The 25,496-nt window shown below is 39.3% G+C and overlaps 1 protein-coding gene across 7 annotated transcripts in view; it reads right to left on the minus strand.

The window, feature by feature from the left end:
• Window positions 1–25,496, minus strand: part of ARMC3 (armadillo repeat containing 3) — a 135,197-nt gene that overhangs the window by 54,284 nt on the left and 55,417 nt on the right. For all 7 annotated transcript variants that reach the window (XM_081932921.1, XM_081932920.1, XM_081932916.1 and 4 more), the window contains one exon: window positions 3,046–3,094. In XM_081932921.1, coding sequence (XP_081789047.1) covers window positions 3,046–3,094 — 49 coding nt within the window. The remainder of the gene's footprint in view (window positions 1–3,045; window positions 3,095–25,496) is intronic.

The following is a 25,496-nucleotide window of genomic DNA, read 5'->3' on the forward strand; positions in this document are numbered from 1 at the left end:
AAGTTCAGATATGCTACATAAGTGAATCATAGTGTCATAGAGCTGAAGAGCTATTTAGGCCACCAGGTCCAACCCCCTGTTCAGTGCAGAAATCCAAATTAAACAACCACGACAAATGGCTGTGGAGATATCGCTTAACTATATCTAGGAAAGGAAAGCTCACACTCTTCTTTGGTAGTTGACTCCTTTGTTGAATCGCTCTTACTGATAGGAAGTACTGCCTTTGTGCATTTATGACCCTTATTCTGTACAATGGGACAACAGAAAATAGGATTTGACCTAATTCTGTGTTACATACCTTTGGTTGCCTTATCTTAGGGCAAAACCTCTCTAATTTTCTTGCGATGTCCTTGCTAGAATTAGCTTCAGTCCCATAATTATCGTCAGTGCCTTTTTCTAGACCTGTTTCAATTTATATCCAATGTGCCCAGAATTGGATACAAACTCAAGGTTTGGATCTGATGGATACAGAATATAGTAGACCTATTATATGATCCAGAGACTAGATTTATTGTGATTTAGTCTGTAATTGCATTTATCTTGATCTCAACTAACGTACACTTTGAGTTTGTCTCACAGCCGATGGATTTTGATTTGGGTCTTGAGGCACTTTGCAATAGTCAAATCTTTTCATACTAGGTATGTATAGGATTGAAGACAAAAGAAATATAGAGGCCAACAATAAATATATATGGGATATAGTAATTATGAAAATACAGCAAAACTGGATTTTAGAGAATATAGAATATAGCTTATAGAAAATAGATAATGAAACTATATAACAGATTTAGTAGTAAGATATTAATTTCTAAAATAGTTAAAAGCATTTGTAATTGTGCAATTCCTTTTTCTTGGTAAACTTTTATTGTAATGTTTAGTCCTGTCCAGTATTGAAGGGAAATAAAACTAATCAACTGTCCAAGTTTCCAATGCTTTATCGCAATCTGATTATTTGTAAACAGGAAAGATAGCCAATCCTTCTCTTCTCACTCTGTGAAGCTGACAAACATCAACCAACCCACAATGAGACAGAATAGTAGATTATGGTTCATAATTGCATGAGTCATTTTTGCCAACCATGAGCAGTGTGGTGGTCTAGTGATGAAGATGCTCGTCTCTGATTTGGAAGGTTGGGAGTTCAATCCTAAGTAGCGGCAGATGTTTGATCATCTTCTATGATCCAAAGAAAAAAGATCTGCTGCTAACTCCACATGGCCACCAGGAAGGTTATCTGGCCTATAAATGTTCAGCTTCATCTAGTCAACCTGACTCTACCCCAAATTAAGGGACTCTAGGGTCGTAAAAAAAAAAAACTTTGACCTTTGTCAGAACCTAAATGGAAGTATTTTCTGAGTCTAGGGATCAGTCACACTGTTTTATGTTGTTTCAATTCCTTCCTCAACAGCTGGTTCCACTCAGAGGTAACTGCGGAGGAGGAATTGACCCAGTGATGCTCCTCTGTGAGATGCCACAACAGCAATGGGAAAACAAAGGAAATCTAAAAATGGAAGACAACAACATCTGAAATTTTTGAGTAGGGAAATATTAAAAGCCTGGCATATTTGTAGTAGAACTCTGTTTCTACTTAAGATTTTGTTTTTCTTTTGTATCCACACTTCTCACTCTTTTTTTCTTCTTGAATGACAGTTAATAGTTCAATTTGGCCACATTGGTGTTTGAAACATGAACATAAAATACAGAACTGAGTGGAACTGAACAGCTAGCCTACAGTTCAGACCAAAGTGATGAACCACCAGTTACTATTCTTCAAGGAGAAAAAACAGGAAATTTCTTTTATTGCAAGACACAATACAAGATAAACTTGCAGACAAAGCATTAGCTAAGTGAAAAAATCCCTAATAAATCTCTAAAGATGAAGTGAGAATATTTTGATCTTGCTCATTCTTTCAATGAATACTAGAAGGGGTGATCTATGAACAACCAGTATCAATAAAGGAGAATATTTGTAGCTTGGGGTTGAAATGATTCTTGATTGTTCTCTGAGCCTACTTTCTTGCAGACATTTCTTGCAGATATAATGAACATTTGCAAGAAAACAAACAGATTTAGAGAACACCAATGACCTATCAAGAAACAGTATCTTCTATTGTTAATCGTAGCAATTTAGCAAAGCTATCAACACAACATCCTTAAAAAACCTACATAGGGAACAAATCTATTGAGATCCTCTCCTAGAACATATTAAATTTATAATGAAAAAAATGCAGACTAAAAAAAACACCTCCCATAAATCTGCAGCTGGGCAATGTATGGTAAAAATATAGATTATGATAATAGCAAAATAAGTAATTTGTAAAAAATATTTACAGACCCCTTGCATCCTCGACATAAATTGTTTCAACTCCTAACCTCAAAACGATACTATAGAGCACTGCACACCAAGACAACTAGATACAAGAACATTTTTCCCCGAATGCCATCACTCTGCTAAACAAATAATACCCTCAACACTATCAAACTATTCACTAAGGCTGCATTACTACTATTAGTCTTCTCATCGTTCCTATTACCCATCTCCTCCCACTTATGACTGCATGACAGTAATTTTATTGCTTGTATCCTTACGATTTATATTGATATTGTTTCCTGACTGCTTATTTGTACATTATGACTATTATTAAGTGTAGTACCTTATGATTCTTGATGAATGTATCTTGTCTTTTATGTACACTGAGAGCATATGCACCAAAGACAAAATCCTTGTGTGTCCAATCACACTTGGTCAATAAAGAATTCTATTCTATTGTATTTTATTATTTCTTTTAAAAGACAAAATAATATGGAAGACTGGCTTTGATAACTTCGTGTCCTGCCTTACAGGCAGAATACAATATTCTTCATGAAATGAATTTGATTTTCCCCCTGGTCTTTAAACATAAAGACCATGTAGAAGGAATATAATTATGTTTATATGGTATTTTTAGAAACCAAAGGGAAGTAAGTAGGAGTAAAAGACTAAAGAAGAACAAAACTGGAGATTGTAATTGTGAAACATTTTTTATGAGTACTGCTTTATAAACTTACCACATCCTTTGGAGGAGGCTCAACTTCCTTTTTTACCTTTTTACCCATTCTAAAAACAAACAGAACAGCAGGGATAGTCAGTGAATAATCAGTGAGTATAGTTTGTATTTTAATCATTCATATCCTATATAAAAACATCACTATAAAGAAGTGAAAAATTCCTAGATTAACAAGATCTGTTCATTCAATTTAGGGAATAGCATTGGGTATTTTATACACATTTTTAAAAAACCCAGAGTGTAGCATTTTGAACTCCACTCACTAAACACTAGAATATCCATGTCTCTTGAGTTGAACTCAATTCCTGGTGAATAATATTATGGAAATGTTTGCAATTGCTCTCTCCCAGAATGTTTTTTTTAAAATAAACTTTCCAATCTAAAATATAGTCCAGAAATTTTCTAGGGATCTCAATTTCAAATAATATTTATTTATTTATTTATTTATTTTACCGTGCTTCTAGACCGCCCCCTCTCCCGAAAGGGACTCGGGGCGGTGTACAGTCCATATAAAGAATATATCAAAATACAATAAATAACAGAATTAAGTATGTACAGTTAAATATGGAGGAGGTTAAAATTGAATTAAAAAGAACTATACAGAGCAAATTAAAACCCCTAGGACACACACAAATTAAATTAAAAACAATACCCCTAAAATAACCAGTTAATAGTACGTTTACCAGGAGGAACAGTTGTAATTAAGCCAGGCCTGCTAGTCGGAACAGGTGATAATCAGGTCTGATCCTATGTAGTTTTCAAGAGAAGCCAGAGCTACTACTTTTGACCATGACTAAACAGGTTCTGTGTGTGTGTTTGCTTATTGTTAAGTAATTAAGCTCCCCGTTAGAAGAGCGAGTGTGCAGAGAAGCGTAATGAGAGTGATATGGTAGAACACGCACAAACCAGCATACAGAGACACTGAATAGTATAAAAATATAGTAGTTTACTATGTAGAAATATACCGTGTTTCCTCGAAAATACGACAGGGTCTTATATTTTTTTGACCCACGAAATATGGCCTTGGGCTTATTAAAGGGGAGGGCTTATTATTTTTGGGTTGCCGGGCAGCTGCTCCCTTGCGAGCGGGCTCCCGAAGAGCCGGGCACAGCCTCAGGGTCGAATGGCTGTGTTGCGCTGTCGCAGCAGTAATGCAGCAGCCATGAGGTGACCAAGCTCGCGAGCAAACGGTCGACAACCCCCTTTCCAGCCAGGTATAGCGCCGCTGACGACCTAGCAGTACCCAGAAGGCACCAAGCAATGCGAGCGCCTGTTCGCTGCCCTCCGCCTCCCGCGGCTCGGTGCCTTCGGAATGCCCCTAGGTGAGTGAATGGGGCTCTGCATGGCTGGAGAGGGAAGTTGCACAGCGGCTTTTCTGCTCCCCGCTCGCATGAAGGGCATCTCCGCTGGTGGCGCCATCCGCCGCTTGGGTTTTTTTTTCAAAGCATGGACGGATGCCGCTCTGGAAATACGCTCTATGGTTGTGGGATGCAGATCGTACAACCATAGAGTGTACTTCCAGAGCGGCATCCATCCTCCGTGCTTTGAAAAAAAAACCCAAGCGGCGGACGGCGCCAGCAGCGGAGATGCTCTTTGCGCGAGCGGGGAGCGGAAAAGCCACTGCGCAACTCCCCTCTCCAGCCATGCAGAGCCCCATTCACTCACCTAGGGGCATTCCGAAGGCACCAAGCTGCGGGAGGTGGAGGGCGGCGAACAGGTGCTCGCATTGCTTGGTGCCTTCCGGGTACTGTTAGGTCGGTCAGTGGCGCTGTACCCGGCTGGAAAGGGGGGTTGCCGGGAGGGCTTATTTTCGGGGGTGGGCTTATATTTTTGCCTAGGCGAAAAATGTGGCAAGGCTTTAGTTTCAGGACAGGTTGTATTTTCGGGTAAACACGGTAGAGGTATTCAGAGTCCGTTAACAGTCCAAGTCATACACGGTTCAGTAATTCAGTTATCAAAATAATCAGTCTAACACACAAAGTATAGCTAAACAGTAGCAAACCACAATACGTCAAAATACACCGATCAGCTTCTAAACAAACAGAAAGCTAATAGCCATTCTGGCTCCTTCTTATAGCTGCTTGAGGTAACAAGCCAATTACATCTCTCTAACATTTAAAGTAACAGTAGAGTAATCATAGCTTATATACATTGCCAAGCCAAACCTAGGGTTACATCCCTAACACTTATTATATATATTTTTAATGTTGCTTTCATTATTAGATTTATTTCAGTAAATATTCATGTTTAATTACAGGCCTATGTGAATTCACAGAAACCTACTGGCACTTTTAGCATCAATCTAGCACATGAATATTAATATTTGGAAATCACAGCCCCAGGCAAAGCTGAAAAGGCAAACATCCTGATAATTATGATACACAGACTTCTGCAAATCGCTTAATGTGGCCTTCGATGAGTTTATTTCTTACAATATAAAGCTATCATTTACAAGTTTGGTGCGCTACTTCAGGGCGTCTATGCTGATCATTGACTAAAATATAGATAGACTGACTTTTCATGGTGTGTTTTGACATAGCATTGATTAAAATAACAACAACAATTTTCACATTCTATTTGCCCATAGGTAGGTAACTATAATTTCCTGAGTTTGCTCACTCATAAATTATCAACTAGAGGTGAAAAATGAACATTTCTACTTTTGAAAAAATATGAATTTATGTAACTCTAAGAGTGGGAAATTAAAATAACAATTATATAAAGACACTTATTCTCCAGACTGCCAATCTTTTGTTCCAATTTATATATTCATTTAATAAGCATCTAACACATCAATATGAACTTGTTACACACTTTGTTTACAAAAATGAGATGTAAGTTAGAAAATCTAGAAAATCAAATTTTTGCTTCATAATTTTGTTTACGGGATTGAATCATATTCTTTCTAAATATACTCCACAACTAAATCATGCAAAGGATTTTCTCAAAACTTTCAAATTTAATAACTATTAGATGCATTTATACCTGTAGAGCAAGCATTAATATATTAAATCATCACAAAAGCAGTGCCTTTAACTGATGACCCAAATTAATTCCCCCCCATTCATCCTATTTTCCTACTTTATAATATTTACTTTCTTTTCCAAATTCTGACATAACATGGAAATGTTTCACTTACTGATACGTTAAATATGGACATTTTATACTAGAGCAAAACCTTATTTCCTAATCATGCAAATTTATACACAAATTGAAAAAAAATGTAGGTGCACTCTATGCTGGGGCTGGCTGACAGGCTCAAGAAAAGATTCTCATTCCACGTCACCCGTTCTATTGGTTTCTAATCTTTTTTAACCTTAATTTATTTGCTTTGTATTCTTTTTTCTTATTTTGTAAAATGTCCAGAGTCACTGCAATGATTGAGATGGGCAGTATATAAATTTAATAAATAAATACAGAATACACATCTCCTGAGACCCATAAGACAAGATTGTTTGAAAGGCAAGGCCTAGAGTACGCCAGTCCTATCAGTTTTTATCAGGTAGGCAGGAAATAAATGGTCCTGCAAGTATATTTTTTTAAAGATCTTTATCAAAAAGTGTTTTGAAGATAGTAACCATAAAGTTGAATTGCATCCGGAAGCCTACAGGCAACCACTGTAACTCATGAAGTAGCAGTGTTTCATGTGCATACCAAATATAAATATAATTACTTATGCTGCTGCTTTCTGAAGTCTTCAAAGACAATTCATGGCTCCTGAAGAATATATTGTAACAGTTCCGAGCAGAGGTGATATTCAGCAGATTCTGATCAGTTCTAGAGAACTGGTAGCGGAAGTTTTGAGTAGTTCAGAGAGCCCATAAATTCCACCTCTGACTGGCCCGCCCCCATCTATTCTCTGCCTCCTGAGTCCTAGCTGATTGGGAGGAAATAGGGATTTTGCAGTAACCTTCCCCTAGAGTGGGGAGGGAATGGAGATTTTACAGTATCCTTCCCCTGCCATGCCCACCAAGCCACACCTACAGAACCAGTAGTAAAAAAAATTGAATCCCATCACTGGTCCTGAGGTTATTGTGAGTATGACCTTCCAAACCAGCAATGGGTGAAACTTGTGCACAAGATTTGTGTGAAAGGTGTTCAGGCCATGTCTTTCACATTCTTCAAGCAATCGTTGTCAGCCATCAAGGACACCATATTGTTCACGTTAGGGTGAAGAGACTTTAGGATCTCTTTAGGGAAGTGAGTGAATTCCATACGGAACAACAGATGGAAAATCTTCAGATCCATAAGGCTTCAAATTCATAGCTACTCAGTGTTGATACGGTTTATCTAGAGATGAATATCTTAACTCATGCCAATGGATGACCCAGTAGCCTCATTAAACAGATATTAAACACTAGGAGGAAAATAAGAAATATACCATGTCAATTTCTTTCCTGCTATGGATTATTCATAACCATGATCAATATCTTCTCTCTTCCTAGGCCTGAAACCCAATGATTCAATTAATTGGTTTTCTACTAAGTTGTCTAAAATTGTCTGACCACTTTATCTACAACTTTCTCCAAAAAGGGGGAAGGTTAGAATTGGTTTGGAAATTGTCCAAATCTTTGGGGCAGGAATTGGCTTCTTGAGAAGGGTTGAAACCATAGACTCTTTAAGCAAAAATGAAATCACTCCTCACTCAACGATGAATACACCATCACCTGAATCCCATCACACATCACTTCTTGATCAACCACCAAAGGTATGGATTTTATAGACAGCTACTTCCATTCATAGCTCCCATAATCCTCTCCACTTTCTAAGACCAATTTATTTATTTATTTATTGGATTTCTAAACCGCCCCCTCTCCCAAAAAGGGACTCGGGGCGGTTTACAGTCAAATGCAGATAAAAATACAATAATATAAAACAATTAAATACATTTGGATGGAGGAGATAAGGCTGTACAAGAAATAAATATACTATAAAAACCCTAAAAACATCCCCAATTAAAATACCCAAACCCAATTAAAATATATCCCCGGGAGGTAAAACTAAGAGAGTGCCAGGCCAGCTGCTTGAAATAGGTGAGTCTTTAATTTTTGACGGAAGGAACGGAGGTCGGTGGTAGTTCGAATGTCAGGGGGGAGGTCATTCCAGAGGGTTGGGCCCATCACAGAGAAGGACCTACTCCTAGGTGTCGCCCGCTGGCATTGCCTAGCGGACGGCACCAGGAGGAGTCCCTCCCTGTGTGAGCGGATAGGTCGCAGGGACGTGTGTGGTAGGATGCGATCCTGCAGATAACTAGGTCCTATGCCATGGAGCGCTTTAAAGATGGTGATCAATACCTTGAAACGCACAGGTAGCCAGTGCAGCTCGCGCAGGAGAGGTGTTACGTGGGAGTAACGTGTACTCCCCATGATAACCCGCGCGGCTGCGTTCTGAACTAGCTGCAGTCTCCGGATGCGTCCCAAGGGAAGCCCCATGTAGAGGGCATTGCAGTAGTCCAGGCAAGACGTCACCAGCGCATGAGTGACCGTGCGCAGGGCACTCCGGTCCAGTAGGGGGCGCAATTGGCGCACCAGGCGAACCTGGTGGAACGCCCCCCTTGCCACGGCTGCCACATGGTCCTCCATTGACAGCCGGGCATCAAGGAGGATGCCCAAATTGCACGCCCGCTCCACAGGGGACAGTTGTTCGCCCCCTATGGCCAGCGATGGTGTCAGCTGGCTGAACCGAGGTGCCGGTACCCACAGCCACTCTGTCTTGGAGGGGTTGAGTTTGAGTCTGTTGTCCCCCATCCAGACCCCGACGGCTTCCAAACACCGGGACATCACTTCGACAGCCTCGTTGGGGTGGTTTGGGGTTGAAATATACACCTGAGTATCATCAGCGTACAGGTGGTACTCAACCCCAAAACCACGGATGATCTCACCCAGCGGCTTCACATATGCGTTGAACAGGAGAGGCGAGAGGACCGACCCCTGTGGCACTCCACACGTGAGTGGCCTCAGGGACGACCTCTGCCCCCGTCAACACACATTGCTTCTGGTCGGAGAGGTAGGAGCCGAACCACCGCAGAACGGTGCCTCCGACTCCCATCCCCTCCAACCGACGCAATAGGATACCATGGTTGATGGTATCAAAAGCCGCCGAGAGGTCTAATAGGACCAGGATAGAGGAACAACCCCTATCTCTGGCCCTCCAGAGATCATCAACCAACGCGACCAAGGCTGTCTCTGTGCTGTGCCCGGGTCGGAAGCCGGACTGGCGTGGGTCTAGATAGTCGGATTTGTCCAGGTGTCGTGGGAACTGCTGCGCCACCACATTCTCAACAACCTTCGCCAAGAAGGGGAGGTTGGAGACTGGACGGTAATTAGCTAGCTCCATTGGGTCGAGCGAAGGTCTCTTGAGCAAGGGTCTCACCACCGCCTCTTTCAAGGCGGTTGGTAAGTATCCCTCACCCAATGAGGCGTTCACCAGGCCCAGAAGCCAGCCTCGTGTCACCTCCCAGGCTGCCAGTACCAGCCAGGAGGGGCACAGGTCCATTGAACATGTGGTGGGCCGCAGCCGTCCACGCAACCTGTCCAAATCCTCGGGGGCAACAGAGTCAAACTCCTCCCAGAATGGTCTCTCAAGACTCGCTGTTGACGGCTTGTCTGGTCCACTAACGGAGGTCCATCCGCTCCAGATCTGATCAATTTTGTCCTGAAGATATTCCCCAAACTCCTCTGCCCTTCCCTGTAAGGGTGTCTCCCGCGTCCCCTGCGATAAAAGGGAGCGGGTCACCCGAAACAGGGCGGCAGGGCGGTTATCCGCGGACACAATAAGGGCGGCACAATATCTACGCTTGGCCGCTCTTATTGCCACAAGGTAAGTCCGCAAATAGGCTCTTACCTGTGTTCGGTCAGATTCGGAGCGTGAGGACCTCCACCTGCTCTCTAGACGTCTCCTGTGGCGCTTCATCACCCTTAGCTCCTCAGTGAACCAAGGAGCCCGGGTGGGTCGATGCCGCAGGAGAGGTCGCAAAGGCACAACCCGGTCCAAGGCCCCAGTCGTCGCCCTATTCCAGGCAGTCACTAGGTCCTCGGAGCGGGAGCGGGACAGGGCTACAGGTATTGGCCCAAGCTCCGTCTGGAATCTGTCCGATTCCATCAGGTGCCTGGGGCGGTACCAGCTTGTAGAGTCTGGTTCCGCCTCCTCGCGGTGGGGGATAGCGCCAGGGAAGTCCAGCCGGAGGGATGAGTGATCTGACCATGACAGGGGCGTGATGACTAATTCCCCTATTCCCAGATCACTCGTCCACTGTTCAGATAAAAAAATGAGGTCCAGTGTGTGGCCCCCTTCGTGAGTGGGGCCCTGAACTAATTGGGTCAGGTCCATGGCCGTCATGGAAGCCATGAACTCCCGAGCCACCTCGGAAGCCGCTCCCGTTGACGGCAAGTTGAAGTCCCCCATGACCAGAAGTCTGGGAGTCTCAACTGCCGTCGCTAAGATTAGCTCGAGGAGCTCGGGCAGGGCTGCTGATGCATAGCGAGGAGCCAAGTATACAATCAGCAAGCCCCACTGCCTCCCTGGGCCCCAGTTCACACCAAGGGACTCACACCCGGGTATCTGAGGGACAGTGAACTCCCTCGGCTCTAAACGTTCCCGAATAACTACCGCCACCCCACCACCCTTACCCAGGGCCCGGGGCTGATGGAATGCCCGGAAACCTGGTGGGCACATTTCCACGAGGGGTAAACCACCCTCGTGGCCCAACCAGGTCTCCGTTATCCCTGCAAGGTCTAGCTCCCCCTCTGAGATCAACTCATTAATGAGGGGGGCCTTGTTGGTAACAGACCTTGCATTGCAAAGCATCAGCCGCAGGCCCTGGCTCTGTAGTTCCTGTCCACCTAGACTGCAGGGGTTGGTACAAGCGACCGGGCGTAACCAGCAGCCACGGTCTCCCAACCGACCTTGGGATCTTATCCTGTCCTCGCATCCCCTCCTCCCCACGACCGTTGTAATAGGACAACCCTCTGCTCGAGTGACCTTTATTTTCCCCCCCTCCACCGCATCCCCGTCCTTCCTGGACTCACCTGTTTGTCCGGCACTGGCTCTCCTCCCGGTCTGATTGGCCCTCCCCCCCACCCTGGAACCCCCTAAAAAAGATAAAAAACATTTTACTAAAAATCCCCTTAACTTCCGGTTCCTGCACCTCTCGGGGTCCACGAACCCGTCCTCGAGGCGGGCCCTTGAAAGAGCCAAGGGCCAAACCTGCGAGAGAGGGGCCTCCCGCAGGCGGAGCAAGTCTAACCTCGAATAGGTTATTATCAAAATTCCAGTAGGGGTTAAGGTGCTGTAGATGGTAAAAATAAGTCAGTATGGGGGGGGGGTAAAAGGCATTAGTCCCATATGTCAGTTTGGGGGGGGGGGTAAGAGGCATTGTCCTGGATAATTCTTCAGTAAAGAGTGGGGGGGGGGAGCAGATGTCCAGATGATAAGATTAGACGGATATGGCGAAGATGGAAAGAATGGTAGAAAAAATGGGTGATAGCCCCAGCTGGTAAATGGTAAGATAGTAAAATAGATGATAACCCTCCATAGTCTTAGATGGTCCTAGGTGGGCATAGGCTCAGGAACAGAGATTCAGGGTCCTTGGTGGGGGGGGGGCGGTCTTGGCCCAGGTATCCAGATAACCATAATCCCAGGCAGCCTTCCAGCCTCTCCATGGTCATAGGCCCAGTCCATGACCCTAGGCCAGATCTTCCAGAGGCCTCAGATGATCCAGGCCCCCCCAACCACCATAGCCACCATAGCCAAGCATTCAAATGCTTTCCAGAGTTTCATGGGAAGGCCATAACTTAGCTAATTCAACAGGAAGTGCACAGCTAAGTGAATGCAAGAGCTTTCATTCGATAGATACTTCAAAGATCTTCACAATAACCCTTCAAATGATCTTCTGGCCCAAATCTCCATAGGGGAAATGGCTTATCTTAAATCAGGAATGGGCAATTAATTTTCCCAAGGGGCCACATGAGAAACTGGGACTGTTATAGAGGGCTGCCACTCCCTTTACTGTTGCCCTCCCTGCCCAATGGGCGCAAGCCAGACAGGGGCAGTTAAGGGGTCAGATGTGGCTAGTGGACTGTAAAATGCAATTGTCCATAAAATAACAGTGGAAAAAATACCTCAGGGTTGGGTTGCTTTTTTGTTTATTTTTTGTTTTATAGCTCTTACCATGGTGTAATTATTAATAGAAGCCTTTACCTATATTTGATTACATTTGCCTTTCATAATTCAACATCAGGTATTTCTTTTGCTGACACCCAAATACAAAACCAATGAATATTCTTGCATCTCCAGTCCAAGAGAACCAACCACTGTCCATTAAAACCATTAAACATACGTTCCACGGGCCCACCCTCATCTGGTACTATAGACAAAAATAAAGGAAAGCCCTGAGAGTAGTGGGATCAGGCAGCTGAAAGTTCTAATGGTACAACATGAAGAAAGCAAGATGGCCACTGTTCAAGCTGATGAACTCTGCAGTAGCTAGCATCTAACCTGGCCATTGATGTTGATCCTGTTCCCATTGCTGCTTCCTCATGGCACCCATTTGCTCCAGCATGCTGCCATATTGAAGCTTATCATTACTGATCAAAGCTTATCATTCCTCATCAAAGCCATAAGAAGAAATTGCTGTCAGCCACAGAGTAGTATTTGCCACTAGTACCATTGTACTGCAACTCAATTCCAAGTAGCTGATTGGTGATGCCAGGCAAGCACATGCAACTCTTAAAAAGTTGATCAGTGTTGTTTTTCCTGCCACTGAACTTCAAAACCTAATTCCAACTACCACTCTGAATTGAGCTTTGTCATTTTCTTCAAGTTTGATACAAATCTAGGAGTTTCCCAAAGGACAATTCTAAACCAATCATTCCAAAGCACCAATCCTTATGGCATGCACTGCTGCTGCTGAAAGGAATGTCTAAAAGGCCCTGGGAACACAGGGAGGAAACAGGAGTTTTGCAAAAGGGATGTCTCACCCTAGATTGGGGAAGCATGAGAAAGTGATTCTCACTTAACTTTAGAGGGAAATATGCTGACTCTATAAACCGCTTAGAGAGGGCTGTAAAGCACTATGAAGCGTTATAGAAGTCTAAATGCTATTGCTATAAATTGATCTGGAAAATAGCTTCAGCAAACTTTCAATATTCCATACTTTACCTTACTGGCCATAAAGATTTTTCCAGAAAGGAAATTAGTTCTTGTTCCCTGAATTTGCCTGCTTCCAAGGGTTTGGCTACCAAGGTTCTCAAAAACTGTCAGCAGAGCAGATTTAACAATAAAACCCTCAGCACTGTCGGCAACTGCAGAAATTAATGTGACCACTAGATGGAAACAAACAAATTCAGAAAATTGTAACTTTCTATTGCCATTTAATGTATTGATGTATTTGTTAATTGTTAACAACAAATAGCAACTACCAAGAAAGAAGTGTCACTTTCCATTCATTAGGGCCATCCCTAAAGGTAACCCAACATTTCCCAGCCTTTTTGACCACAAGTTGGCAGCAAAACAATACAGAAAATTCTTAACTCCTTACTAACAACTAGCAAACACCTATAATTTTTGCTTTTGTCTTGCAATCCAGATAGGGTAAACCTAAACTAAAATATGATGTACTATTCACCTGCTAACTTTTTACTTAAATCAGAGAATTCAAAAGAACTAGTGAATAATTCATTTAATTAGAGGCAGCCTAAGAGAAAGGTGCCTAAAGTATTTTTTAAAAATCCAGCTATATAGGTGGATGACCAACTGAAATACAGAACTACTTCTTTTCTTATCTGTCATCAATTTCTGAAAACATACATCATACATGGGGAAAAAATTCTAAAGCTCTAGGAACTGCAGTTAGCAAACTTAAAAGTGAAAGCAATACCAGATGTGTAACTTAACTTACTCAAGGAATCAGAGGTCAGTTCTGAGGGCAGTTACCTCCTCTGGAGAACAGACAGTAAAATAAGGATGTAACATGAGTTACTGAGCTGTTATATATTGCTCTGATCACTTAGGAAGCCAACATCTCCTTTCCCAAGGTTTGATTATAGTTCTGCCCTTAGGATCTTTGATTGCTTCCAACCCTTTTCAGGAATATGAAAAATTATTTGGCAAAATAATAACAAGTGTCACTGACTAGCTAGCTGGTTTTATCTTATTATTCAGTTAAATTTGAATTGTAGGAGCTGCTCAGATCTATAATATTATTAAACTTATTCTTATTCATTATATTTTAATCTATTGTTAGGAGTGTGAACAGTCCAGTTTCCTTACAAAGAAGTCACTGAAGAATTTATATCTTGGTTTAAGGTTTGTATGTTTGTATACATTAATATATGTTTTAGATTATATAGAATTAAGAATTAATTGAAAAATCCTTTTCTAGCAGATATACAACAATCAAGAAAGAAGTTTCTTTCAAAGACCAAAATAAGTCTGCTTCTTTCTCATCCCAGAGAAAACTTACTCTTAAGTATAGCTGTCTCATTTGTCTCTTCCTGTTATCTCAGGAAGGAAAATAAATCATCCCAGCTCCTATTGCAAAAATACAACCAGAATGTTGCTAGCTATACACTTTATACTTGAATCACTGAAACATAATCACAGTTAAGTGTTCTCATTAGATCTCAAAAATCACAGAATAGAAAAAAAATTCAGTAGTTTTAAGTCCAAGATTGCCTTAAACGTAGCTGGATTTGTTGCCAACATATCCCTCAGCATATGCATTTTCTACCAATATATTAAGGGTAGAATTGGAAAGTCACATTAAAAAGTTTCAATTCATTATTAAATACTCTGTTTGGCAGCATCTAAAAAACAGTTTAAAAAAGACGAATCAGTGCTCACGACTGCACAACACTTTGCACAACATTAATACAATATAAAAGAGACTGGGTTTCAGCACAGACAAATGATGAATGAAAAATGGTCTAATAAAAGGCAAAAGATTAAATTCAGGAACTTGATTCAAAGAAAAATTGGCCTAGCAACACCAAAATTTTGGATTGCACTATTATATCAATTGATTAACATGGATTTCAGAGTAGATTATGTTTCCTTATGGTTCCATTATTTTAAGAGGTAGGGAAGACCTTCTAATGGAGCTACATAGATAAATTTCAACTGATATATACAAAAAGACAATTTCTTCATTAAACTACAGTTTTTAATATTAAGCAATTTATTGACTATTTGGAATAATCAATAAATTTAGACTTCTCTTTTGCTTTCTTACCTAATACAGTATCTATTTTAATGCTCAAGAGAAAATTAAGAAAGTTGCTCAATGGAGAAATAATCTATATAGATTGCACGATTTTATTAATAGATCATTAATTAATTATTAATTAATTAATAGGAAATTATATTTTGCTATATACTTCTCCTTTGCACTCAGTTGATTCCAATATTGACCAATAAATTACATGCAATGAGAAAATTAAGGAAGTGGTGAAGTTTGGAAAAAAATTGACTGAATTAGAACAACTTTTATGACATTCAACATTTACTGGATACAATTTGTAATGTATTAATGAACGTGAACAAGCCAAAGATTGTATAAATAAATGGATGCAAAATTTGAATTGTTATAGAGATGGAACAGTGGGTACTTCAATAGAAAATGAATCCAATGTTTACCTCAAGTATTACACAGTGGGAACTGGCATGTGATATTTTGCTGCTGGTACTCTATTCTAGTCATGATTGCTAAAACAAATTACTCCTGCCTCTTGAAATTCTGGAAATGCAATAAACTCTTTAAATCTTTTCCCCATAAGTGGTGGCAGAGTTGCAAAACTCATTAGCGTTGGATATTTATTCATTGTAGAATAAAAATTTATTTTGAAATTTGTAATCCAAATTTATTCTGAAATATTTTTATTAAATTTCACTAACCATACAGCTCTTCAAAACACATTAAACTGACATTATTTATTTATTTGCCATTTATTTAATTTGTCAAATTTATATTAAATACTGCATGGTTTTTATAAACTCTTTATTTGAACAGATCTGTAGTCCCCTCTGGAGGAATAAATGAGCATGTTGTAGGAATATGCTTCAATGCCTTTAATAACATGTTTTTAAAAAATTGTGAACTATAATTTTATACATGACATCCCAAATCTGAGTTCATACTTAATAAAGTCTACATATTATTTACAGTAATTTCTCTATATAATTGAAAATGTGTTCTTTATCATTTGTAGTTTTCTTTTTCCTCTTAATGATTTTAATTGTGCTAATCAAATATTTTTATAGGTCCCAGGAAATCAGTCACGAAATATCTATAGCAGTCTAGCTCGTTAATGATGTATTAGAATACATTAGCCTTATGATATTGTATATTTGCTGGTTATTCAAATCATTACTAAAAAGACTATTATGCTAAGGGTTCCTCTTTTACACAAATATGATGTCAGACAACCTGCTATTATAAATTTAATACCAATAAATCACTTAAGACCTGCAAATATTTTGTTTTAGATCTCTCTTGCAAGCTTTTATTTATTTATTACATTTATATGCTGCCGATCTCACTATCCAACATACTGAAGAGAATACTTTTTGGGTCTTGATATGGAGATGAGTTGGCAACACTAACTGATTAGGCATTGGCAATGATTTAATGAGAATTATTACATAAAAATTCAATTAGTTCTTCCAGCTATCCTTCCTTCTCTTCTCTATTTTCTCCCCATGATCTAACTTTGATGATAATTCATTAAGAAATACCTTTTGATATTGTTCTGTAAAAGGGATACACCCCTCCCCACTTTGTGCTCAGTCTTTTATTGGCATGTCAAGGGTTGCACTGCATAAGTAGGTGTGGTCTGAGGTAAAAAAATTAGTGTTGGCTTATTTTTGCGTTTGATCACTCCCTAGATATTTAATAATTTTGTCTTTTGTTGTGATCTGGTGACTACATCTAAAACTTCTGACAAGTATATGCAGATATGGTAAACTTCAGATTACATATATCTGTTGTATAAAATGCTAAAATGTTAATGACATTTTATAAACATACATATGCTCATGGATATTCTCACAACACATATATTTATATATGGTATCCAATACAGAAGAACATAATCAGACAAAACTATCAAATCAAAGTTCTTCCTAAGAAACAGAGAATTTTGACAAGTGAACAAAACAATTTGTATCCTTATTTTAGATCATGGGTTAAATCTTTCTCAGTATTTCTGATGACAAGATTCAGAAAATCTCTTCATGATCTGATGTTTCAAAAACATGAATATTGCTGAGTCAGCCTCTAATGAGTTTTGCATAAAACAGCTAAATATGCTTTATTTGATAGCTTTGTTATTTGCATTCCAGTTCCATATTTATTACTCACATAAATTAACTAGCATTGAAAAATAGCATTTGACAAATGTGGCATCTCTGAATTAGTAGTGCAGATTCTTGTGCTTTAGTCTGCACTGCTAATATGTGCATCCAATTCTAACCTCTGTCCTTGGGGATCCCTTTCAAAGTCTCAAGGGATAACGTTGACAGCATGAAACTCTAGCTATGCTGACCTCAACTGATTTATTATGAACTGGGAAAATGTACACTTCAGAAAGGCATTACTTTCTTAATCCCTTGAAATCCTCCTACATAAGTCAGTATCCTCCTGCTTCTTTCACCACACAGTATTGGCTAAGTTGCTGTTCTTTAAACCCACACTCATTATGCTGCTAAATGTTCTTAGAGAGACAAAAGCTTTAGCTATTGCTAGCTGTCTGTTATTTTGGCAGGGAGAGGTAAACATGCATGTCTTTTTTAAAGCAATATAAGATGCCAACCAAAAAACACAAAGCAATTTCAGTTTCAGTTCCATTTCAGTTATAATGTAAGTAAAATTGACCCACGTTCATGTAACCATTTATTGGATAGAATCACATGTTGCCGTAAGTCACAGTTTGTGAAATAAAATATAATGGCATGGTTTGTACATAATTATAAATTGTAATCCATAATTTACAAAATACAAATGCCTGGGTTCAAACAGTGCAATTTGTTATGGTCTCATTTGCATGATATATGAATGCAAAAAAATCTTCATTTGTTGTTTTAAATGTGAAATTATGTAAGATGAAAGAGATAAGTATTTCATTGCAGGAAAAGTATAATATTAATACAAACAGTGAAGGCATGTCTATTATCAAATAACATAGTACAGGGGTGTCAAACTCAAGGCACAGGGGCTGGATGCAGTCCGTGCGGTACTTAGATCTGGCCTGCAGGGCTGCCCTGGAAACAGCAAAGGACCAGCCCGCGGTGCCTCTGCCAGTGTGCAGCCCTCCCAGGCTCCCTTTTTGGCTGTGACAGCCTCCTGCAGCCCTCTGCCAGCGAAAACAGAGCTCTGAGGGCTAGCAAAACAAACTAAAAGCAAAACAAAACAAAAGGAAAAAATTTCCCCTTTTGCATTTGAACATCCAAGAAGAGACAAGTAAAGAGAAAGGGAAAGAGGAAAGAAAAAGATGGGAAGAGAGCAAAGAAGGAAAAAGAAGGAAAGAGAAGCAGGAAGAGGAAAGGAGAATGAAGAGGGAAAGAAAAAGAAGAAAAGGAAGGAAGGCAGGCAAGCATGCTAGAGACACAATGGATCTCTTAGCCCCGCCCGGGCCACCACAGTTCCCCAACATGAGTGACATTGAGTTGGCCACCCCTACCTGGCCCCCCAAGATCAATGCAGCCCTCAATGAAATCAAGTCGACACCCCTGCCACAGTAGAAGTTACAGTATAGTAATAGTGAATTTTAGGAGATACTTTCTATTTTACTCCCTCTTGCTATATTCAACAGCAGGGTTTCAGTAATACAGCCCTTCAGGTTTTTGGGTTCTATAATCTTCCAAGAACTGAAATGGACTGTTAATATCAGAACCATCATTAAAACGGCACAGCAAGGAATATTTTTCCTGCATCAATTCAGGAAGTTCAAACTGCCCCAGGAGCTGTTGATACTGTTTTATAGAGGAATTACTGAATTTGTCATTTGTACTTCTATAAATGACTGGTTTGGTACAGCAACCAAACAGGAGAGGTACAGATTGCTACGGATAGTCAAGACTGCTGAAAGAATCACTGCAACTAGCCTTCCTTCCATAGGAGAACTATTTATTGTGAGGGCCAGAAGGTGGGCTGACAAGATATCTACAGCTCCCTCACATCTTAGGTACAAAGTGTTTCAACTTCTTAAACCCTTAGGTTGGTATCACAGAGTATTGTTATGCAAAGTTTTTTTTAGTTTTTCGTTTTCATAACACATAATCACATGTATACTATTACGTAGCCAGCATCTAATTGTATTATTAAATGTTTACATTAATTCATTTTACCATCAACTCCCAAAACACAATTATTAGCTCTTCTGCTCTCCATACACCATATTTGTACCTTATTCATCACTTTCTTCTCTGTCTCTCCTCCCCCTCCCTACCTCCTTTCTTCCCTCTATCATCCTTCCCTTCTCTACTTCCCCTTCCTCTCTCCTTCTCCTCTCTCTCCTTTCCACTCATTTCTCTCCTCCTCTTCCCCTCTCCTCCTCTTCCCCTCTCCTTGCCCTCTCTCCTATCCCTCTCTCTTCTTCCATTACCTCTCTCCTTTTCTTCCTACTCTTCATCTTATTTACTTGGTGTATTTTAGCTTCTGAGCAAGCTCCATTTTATGTTGATGGTATTTATAGTTCCTTTTCAATCTACATATTTAATTTAAAAACTCCTCCTTTAAAAAAAATAGAAAAAAAGTATACATATATAGTCATTGTACTTTTAAACCATCACCACCCAGCCTAATTTTGGTTGAGATGTAGACCTGGTTACAATTCCCAGCTATTCTCATCATTATCTTTATATAATTATACATCCTTACATGCCCCCAATTTTCTGTCTTTAAGTATCAATAGTTTCCCATTGTAGGTGTATTTCATGTTCCCTCTCCATTTTTCCATATTTTGGATTAGATTACCCTTAATTGTCTATAAATAGCAAACACCGCTGTTCAATGTTCATTAAAATTCCCTTAATCTATTATATAGAATAAAAAGTCATAAACATCTCACTTTATTCATCATCTTAAAAGTTCTATATATATCCATGTTTCATATATTTTAACCCATGCTTAGTTGTCCTTGTATTGTCATTTTCAGTCAATTCACAACTCAGTTTAATTATCATGTATAAAAGTAAATCACAAACCTCTGCTTTACAGCCTCCCCATATCAGTTTCATATTTATCCATATTCCATATGTTTTGGCCTTTGTTTAGTTATCTTTCCATTATTATATTCAACCAGTTAGCAACTCCACTTTATTGTCATATTTAGGTATAAAACCCTTATCTTTTTTATATTTCCCTATATAACAGTTTCTAGATGTCTACTTTTTTCCTAGTAAGTCTTTTGTCCCTTTTCTTTATTTTGACACATCGACTCTCATCAATATTCCCCAAGCCACTCTCAAAAAGATATTTTATATTTCTCTTTGTTGGGGCATAATCTCCTACTTCAATTTTCCTCATGCCACTAACAACCTCCAAAACTACTTTTGTCTGCTTTTTATTCTCTTTTGTTGGAACATCTCCTCTTTTTACAATTTTCCCTATACCACTACCAAGACCATGGAGTTTTTTGTCTACTTTTTATTTCCCTCCATTTCTACCCCTTTGTTGCCTTGTCCCCCTTTCTCTTTGAATTCTTCTTTAGATATCTGTTTCTTTGGGTTCAAAATTCTATTTAGGCTTGATTTTAGTGATTTATGCATATTTTTTATAATTTCACATAGTTCTTCAAATTCCCAGTTTTTCATGATGTCCAGTTCCAAAGTTATAGTTAGTTATACAATTCTTATTTCAAAGTTCTAATCCACCTTAAATTTATCTACTTCAACTGCTGTGGAGAAAAGCAATGGGAGCCATCTAGTCTTTTGTTTTCCTTAATGTCCAGTTCCAAAATTGTGGTTAGTTATACAAGTGTTAGTTTGAGATTCTGGTCCACCTTAAATTTAACTACTTTGAAACTGGAAGAGAAGCTGAGGCCATCTTAATCTTTTACAGAAAAAGAAGAAGAAGAAAGAGGGTGGGGAAGCCCCTTTGTATTTCCCAGCTCTTGAGTCCGTTATTATTCTTTCCCTTAATAGCTGCTCTAAATATATCAATTGGAACAAGCTTGCAAGCAGCCAGAATCTGCTATGTTTCTGTTTTGCCTCCTGTTTTTCCTAATTCTGATTTATGGCAGTTGGTTAATTAAACTTCCTGCACAGTCAAGGTTAAGTTATCCATTATCAGTGAGAAGAAGTGCTTTTTTCTTGATTATATTAGTTGGAAGAAATTCAAACAAAGTAAAAGTAAATCCTCCAATATGTTTGGTTTCTATTTCAAATCCAAAACTAAATTTAGAGTTTATAATTGAGTGGATTTGTCACTTCTCTGCTTTCTATCTTTCTGTCCGAAATTGTTTCAAACGAATAGTTTTTGGGCGGGCTGGTGTTTCGATCCTCCATTTTCCTTTCTTTCTTTTTGAAAAAATCCCGATCTGACCATCAATATTATTTATGTTCTCAAGGTTTCTTTGCCTTTTCCAGGTTTGATTAATGGCTGTCGGTTGGATAAATTTTCTTACTGGTCTTTCATCTCTTTCACACCCTCCTGTTTCATTTGCTTTGACAAAATGCCAGCATCTTGTAAGCCATATTGCAGACTGCCACCCCGACTTGACTCATAGGCAAATCTCCGACCTACGAGGGACCTGTTGCCTCCCTCTGAGTCTGATGAGTCGCTGCCCTTCTTGGCCCCCCCTATGGGGGGGTTCTGATCCAAAAAAGGATCTCAGAGATGGTTTGTCAGACAGGGTTCATGTGAGGCTCTTAAGAGCCCACACCCCTCACATCTGTCCAGCTGAAGAACTTCCTGTCGACTCCGGCATCACAAAGTATTATATGCCAAGACAACTAGACAAAGAGACAGTTTTTTCTCTCATGCCATCACTCTGCCGAACATTGAATTCTCGCAGTTGGCAAAACACAGTGATAAACTAATATGTATGCATATTAACCCATAATGTGTGTCTGTAGAATTATTTATCCATTTATTACTTATTCCCCTTTCTACTTGTTGCACACTTTTAATATTCTTCTTCACATAGGCAGGTACATGTTCAGACTAGATTTGGCATTTTTGTCTACTTATCAAATCCTTTCCAAAGTCCTGGGATAGGCAGATGTGGACGTTTGATGATATTACACATGTCATTGCAGGATGTAACCTGTTTTGAGTAAAGCCATCTTTTGTAGTTGCCCTATGGTGAATTTATCAATGCCAATGATGTTCAAGTGGTGGTCCAGTGGTTCTGGAATTGTACCCAAGGCATCTATGACTATTGATACTACTTTTCCATTTTTTTTATCACAATTGTTCTATTTCTATCTGCAGAGCTTGGTATTTTCTTTTGTTCTCCATTTCTTTATTTTCTATTCTGCTGTCTCCAGATACTGCCATGTCCACTACCCAGACTTTTTTGTCCTCCTTACTGACAGTTGTTAAGTCTGGGGGGGTTATATGGTAGGTACCTGTTTATTTGAATTCTAAACTCCCACAGGAATTTAGTTTATTTATTTTCTATGACTTTCTCTATTTTATAGTCTGACCAGTTCTTGCAGGAAAATAATACTTCTTGCAGATCTTACAATGCACCATTGCTATTTTGTCGTGCCATTGCTTTTTAAGCACTCTGTGCAATCTTGCAGCAGACAATCCACTGTTTCATCAACTTATTTGAAGAAGAGGCATTTGTGGTCTGTTGCTGAATTCTCAATTCTGGTTTTGTATGTATTTGTTCTTAACTCTTATTCTTAGGCAGCTGGGATGAGCCCCTTGGTCTCTTTCTTCAACTTTCCTGCTCTGAGACATTGCCAGGTCTTGTTATTATCTGCTTTCCTAACTATTTTGGTAATGTATTAGCCATGTAATGCTTTGCCTTTTCATGCTTTCATTTGGTCATTCTTGTAGGTCAGTTTGGTCTCTTCAGTAAGCCTTCCTGGTATACTAGCTTTAGCACATCTTCTTTACTGTCTTTCAGATATTCTTCCAATGCCCCTTTTTCTTCTTCAACTGTCTGATATATTTGCAACATCCCACACCCACCTATATTGGAGACAAATTATTTGTGAGTTTAACCACACTTCCCAAACTATTTTGTTCTGTTCTGTTCTGTTCTATTCTTCTTCTTCTTCTTCTTCTTCTTCTTCTTCTTCTTCTTCTTCTTCTTCTTCTTCTTCTTCTTCTATTTTTATTTTTATTTTATTTGAAAAAAATTAAAATATAAAACTCAAAAAAAAACCAACAAAGAAAAAAACACAAAGCAAACAAGACATTGGGGAAAAAAAGTTGGCTTGAAACTCAACATTAAGAAAACTAAGATCATGACATCCAACCCTCTCAATTTCTGGCAAATAGACGGGGAAGAAATGCAGGTAGTGACATATTTTATTTTCCTGGGCTACAAGTTCTCCGCAGATGGGGACTACAGTGAAGAAATTAAAAGACTTGCTCCTGGGAAGGAAAGCTATGGCAAATCTAGACAGCATACTAAAAAGCAGAGACATTACCCTGCCAACAAAAGAGTGTATAGTCAAGGCTATGGTTTTCCCAGTTGCAATGTATGGCTGTGAAAATTGGACCATAAGAAGGCTGAGCCAAAGAATTGAGGCCTTTAACTATGGTGCTGGATAAGACTCTTGCAAGTTCCTTGGACTGCAAGGCGATCAAACCGGTCAGTACTAGAGGAGATCAACCCAGACTGCTCTTTAGAAGGCCACATCCTGAGGTTGAAACTCAAATACTTTGGCCACCTAATGAGAAGGAAGAACTCACTGTAGAAGAGTCTAATGCTGGGAAAGATTGAGGGCAAAAGAAGAAGGGGATGACAGAGAATGAGGTGGCTGGATGGAGTCATCGAAGCAAAAGATGTGAGCTAAAATGGACTCCAGAGGATAGTAGAGGACAGGAAGGCCTGGAAGAACATTATCCAGGGGGTCACGATGGGTCGGATATGACTTCGCGACTAACAACAACAAAAATAATATTATTCCCACTGCTTGTGAAACAGGGCCCCAAAATTTTACACTATTAAATGTATTTGCAAATCATTGACCTGTCATCTATGTACTATATTAATGATAAAATAGTTAAGAGAAAACACAATAATAAAAAGTAAGGTTAGTTTCAAAACCCTCAGTTTACAAACTGTTATTGTTATCAACTTGTAGAAAATTTACCACAGCATCTTATCTACCAAATCACCAAGAGTTAAGGGTAATTTATTCTGGATAAAACATCAATTTTTGTTTCTATGTATCATCTCCTACCAATTGTTGTCTGGTTAAATATAATAAATTCAGCATCTACAATCGGTCTATCTGCTTAACAAAATCCAGATAAAAATGGTTTCTAATTAAGTATGATAATCCATTTCCCAATCTCCTTCAATCCTCCTAGGAAAAACCAATTTATCGCTTCTGCTGTTGTAAAAATATGCAGCTTGAACTTCAGAGGGGCATATGCAATCGACTGTACAAAGTACAGACTTAGAACTGTACAGTTCTAAATCTGTACAGTCCATAGCATTTTCCAATGGGTCTGCAACTTTCAAATCACATACCTTTTGTGAATCTTAATTTATACACAGCTACATGCATCTGAATATTTTACACAGCCATTATCATTTCAACAAACTTTTTAAAAAAGCTTTCAACTAAAATTTGAATCTTAATAAATGGTCTATATTGTTGTTTGTCTGTAATCTGATACATTGTTGCCCAGTGTAATCTAACCAGGAAACAAAGAACAGTGAAACAAAGTGAAAAAATAAAAAAATAAAAATAGAGAAGATATTTTCTGAATATTTCGATCCAAGATTAAAGCAAAGATTAAAAATATAAGATCTAAATATTTTGCAGATCAATAAAATGCAAAAATCCTGTGGTCAGAGTCCAATATTAATGTAAATCAAATGATAGCACTTTCACCACCCAATAACATGTTTCTTTATGGAAAACTGAAAGTTATTCAAAACAACAACATAAATCAAAGGAAGAAAGAAAAGAATAACTAGAGTCCAGCAGGGGGTTAAAATAAATCAGCATTCAATCAACCAGTCAACTTTTAAAGATAAAAAGAAAGCAAAATGAAAGACTCAAAAAGTGAAGTTAAAACCCAGAAAGGCTTAAAAATGAATTTCCAAGGGGAAGATGGATGACCAGTGACTTTCTAACCACTCCCATAGGGAACTGGAATCTTCAAGAGTCTTGTTCCCAGGTGTATCCATGACAATCCGAAAGCTGTCTTGGTCACTCCTAAGTGCTGTTATTCAAATCCAGCACTGCTAGAAAAACAGCTTTGGCAGCAAAATCAGCAGAATGTTGGCAAGAGAGAAAAAACTCCTTACTGTTCAGCTG

This window comes from Natrix helvetica, assembly GCF_964273705.1.
Source record: "Natrix helvetica genome assembly, chromosome: Z".
Taxonomy (NCBI): domain Eukaryota; kingdom Metazoa; phylum Chordata; class Lepidosauria; order Squamata; family Natricidae; genus Natrix; species Natrix helvetica.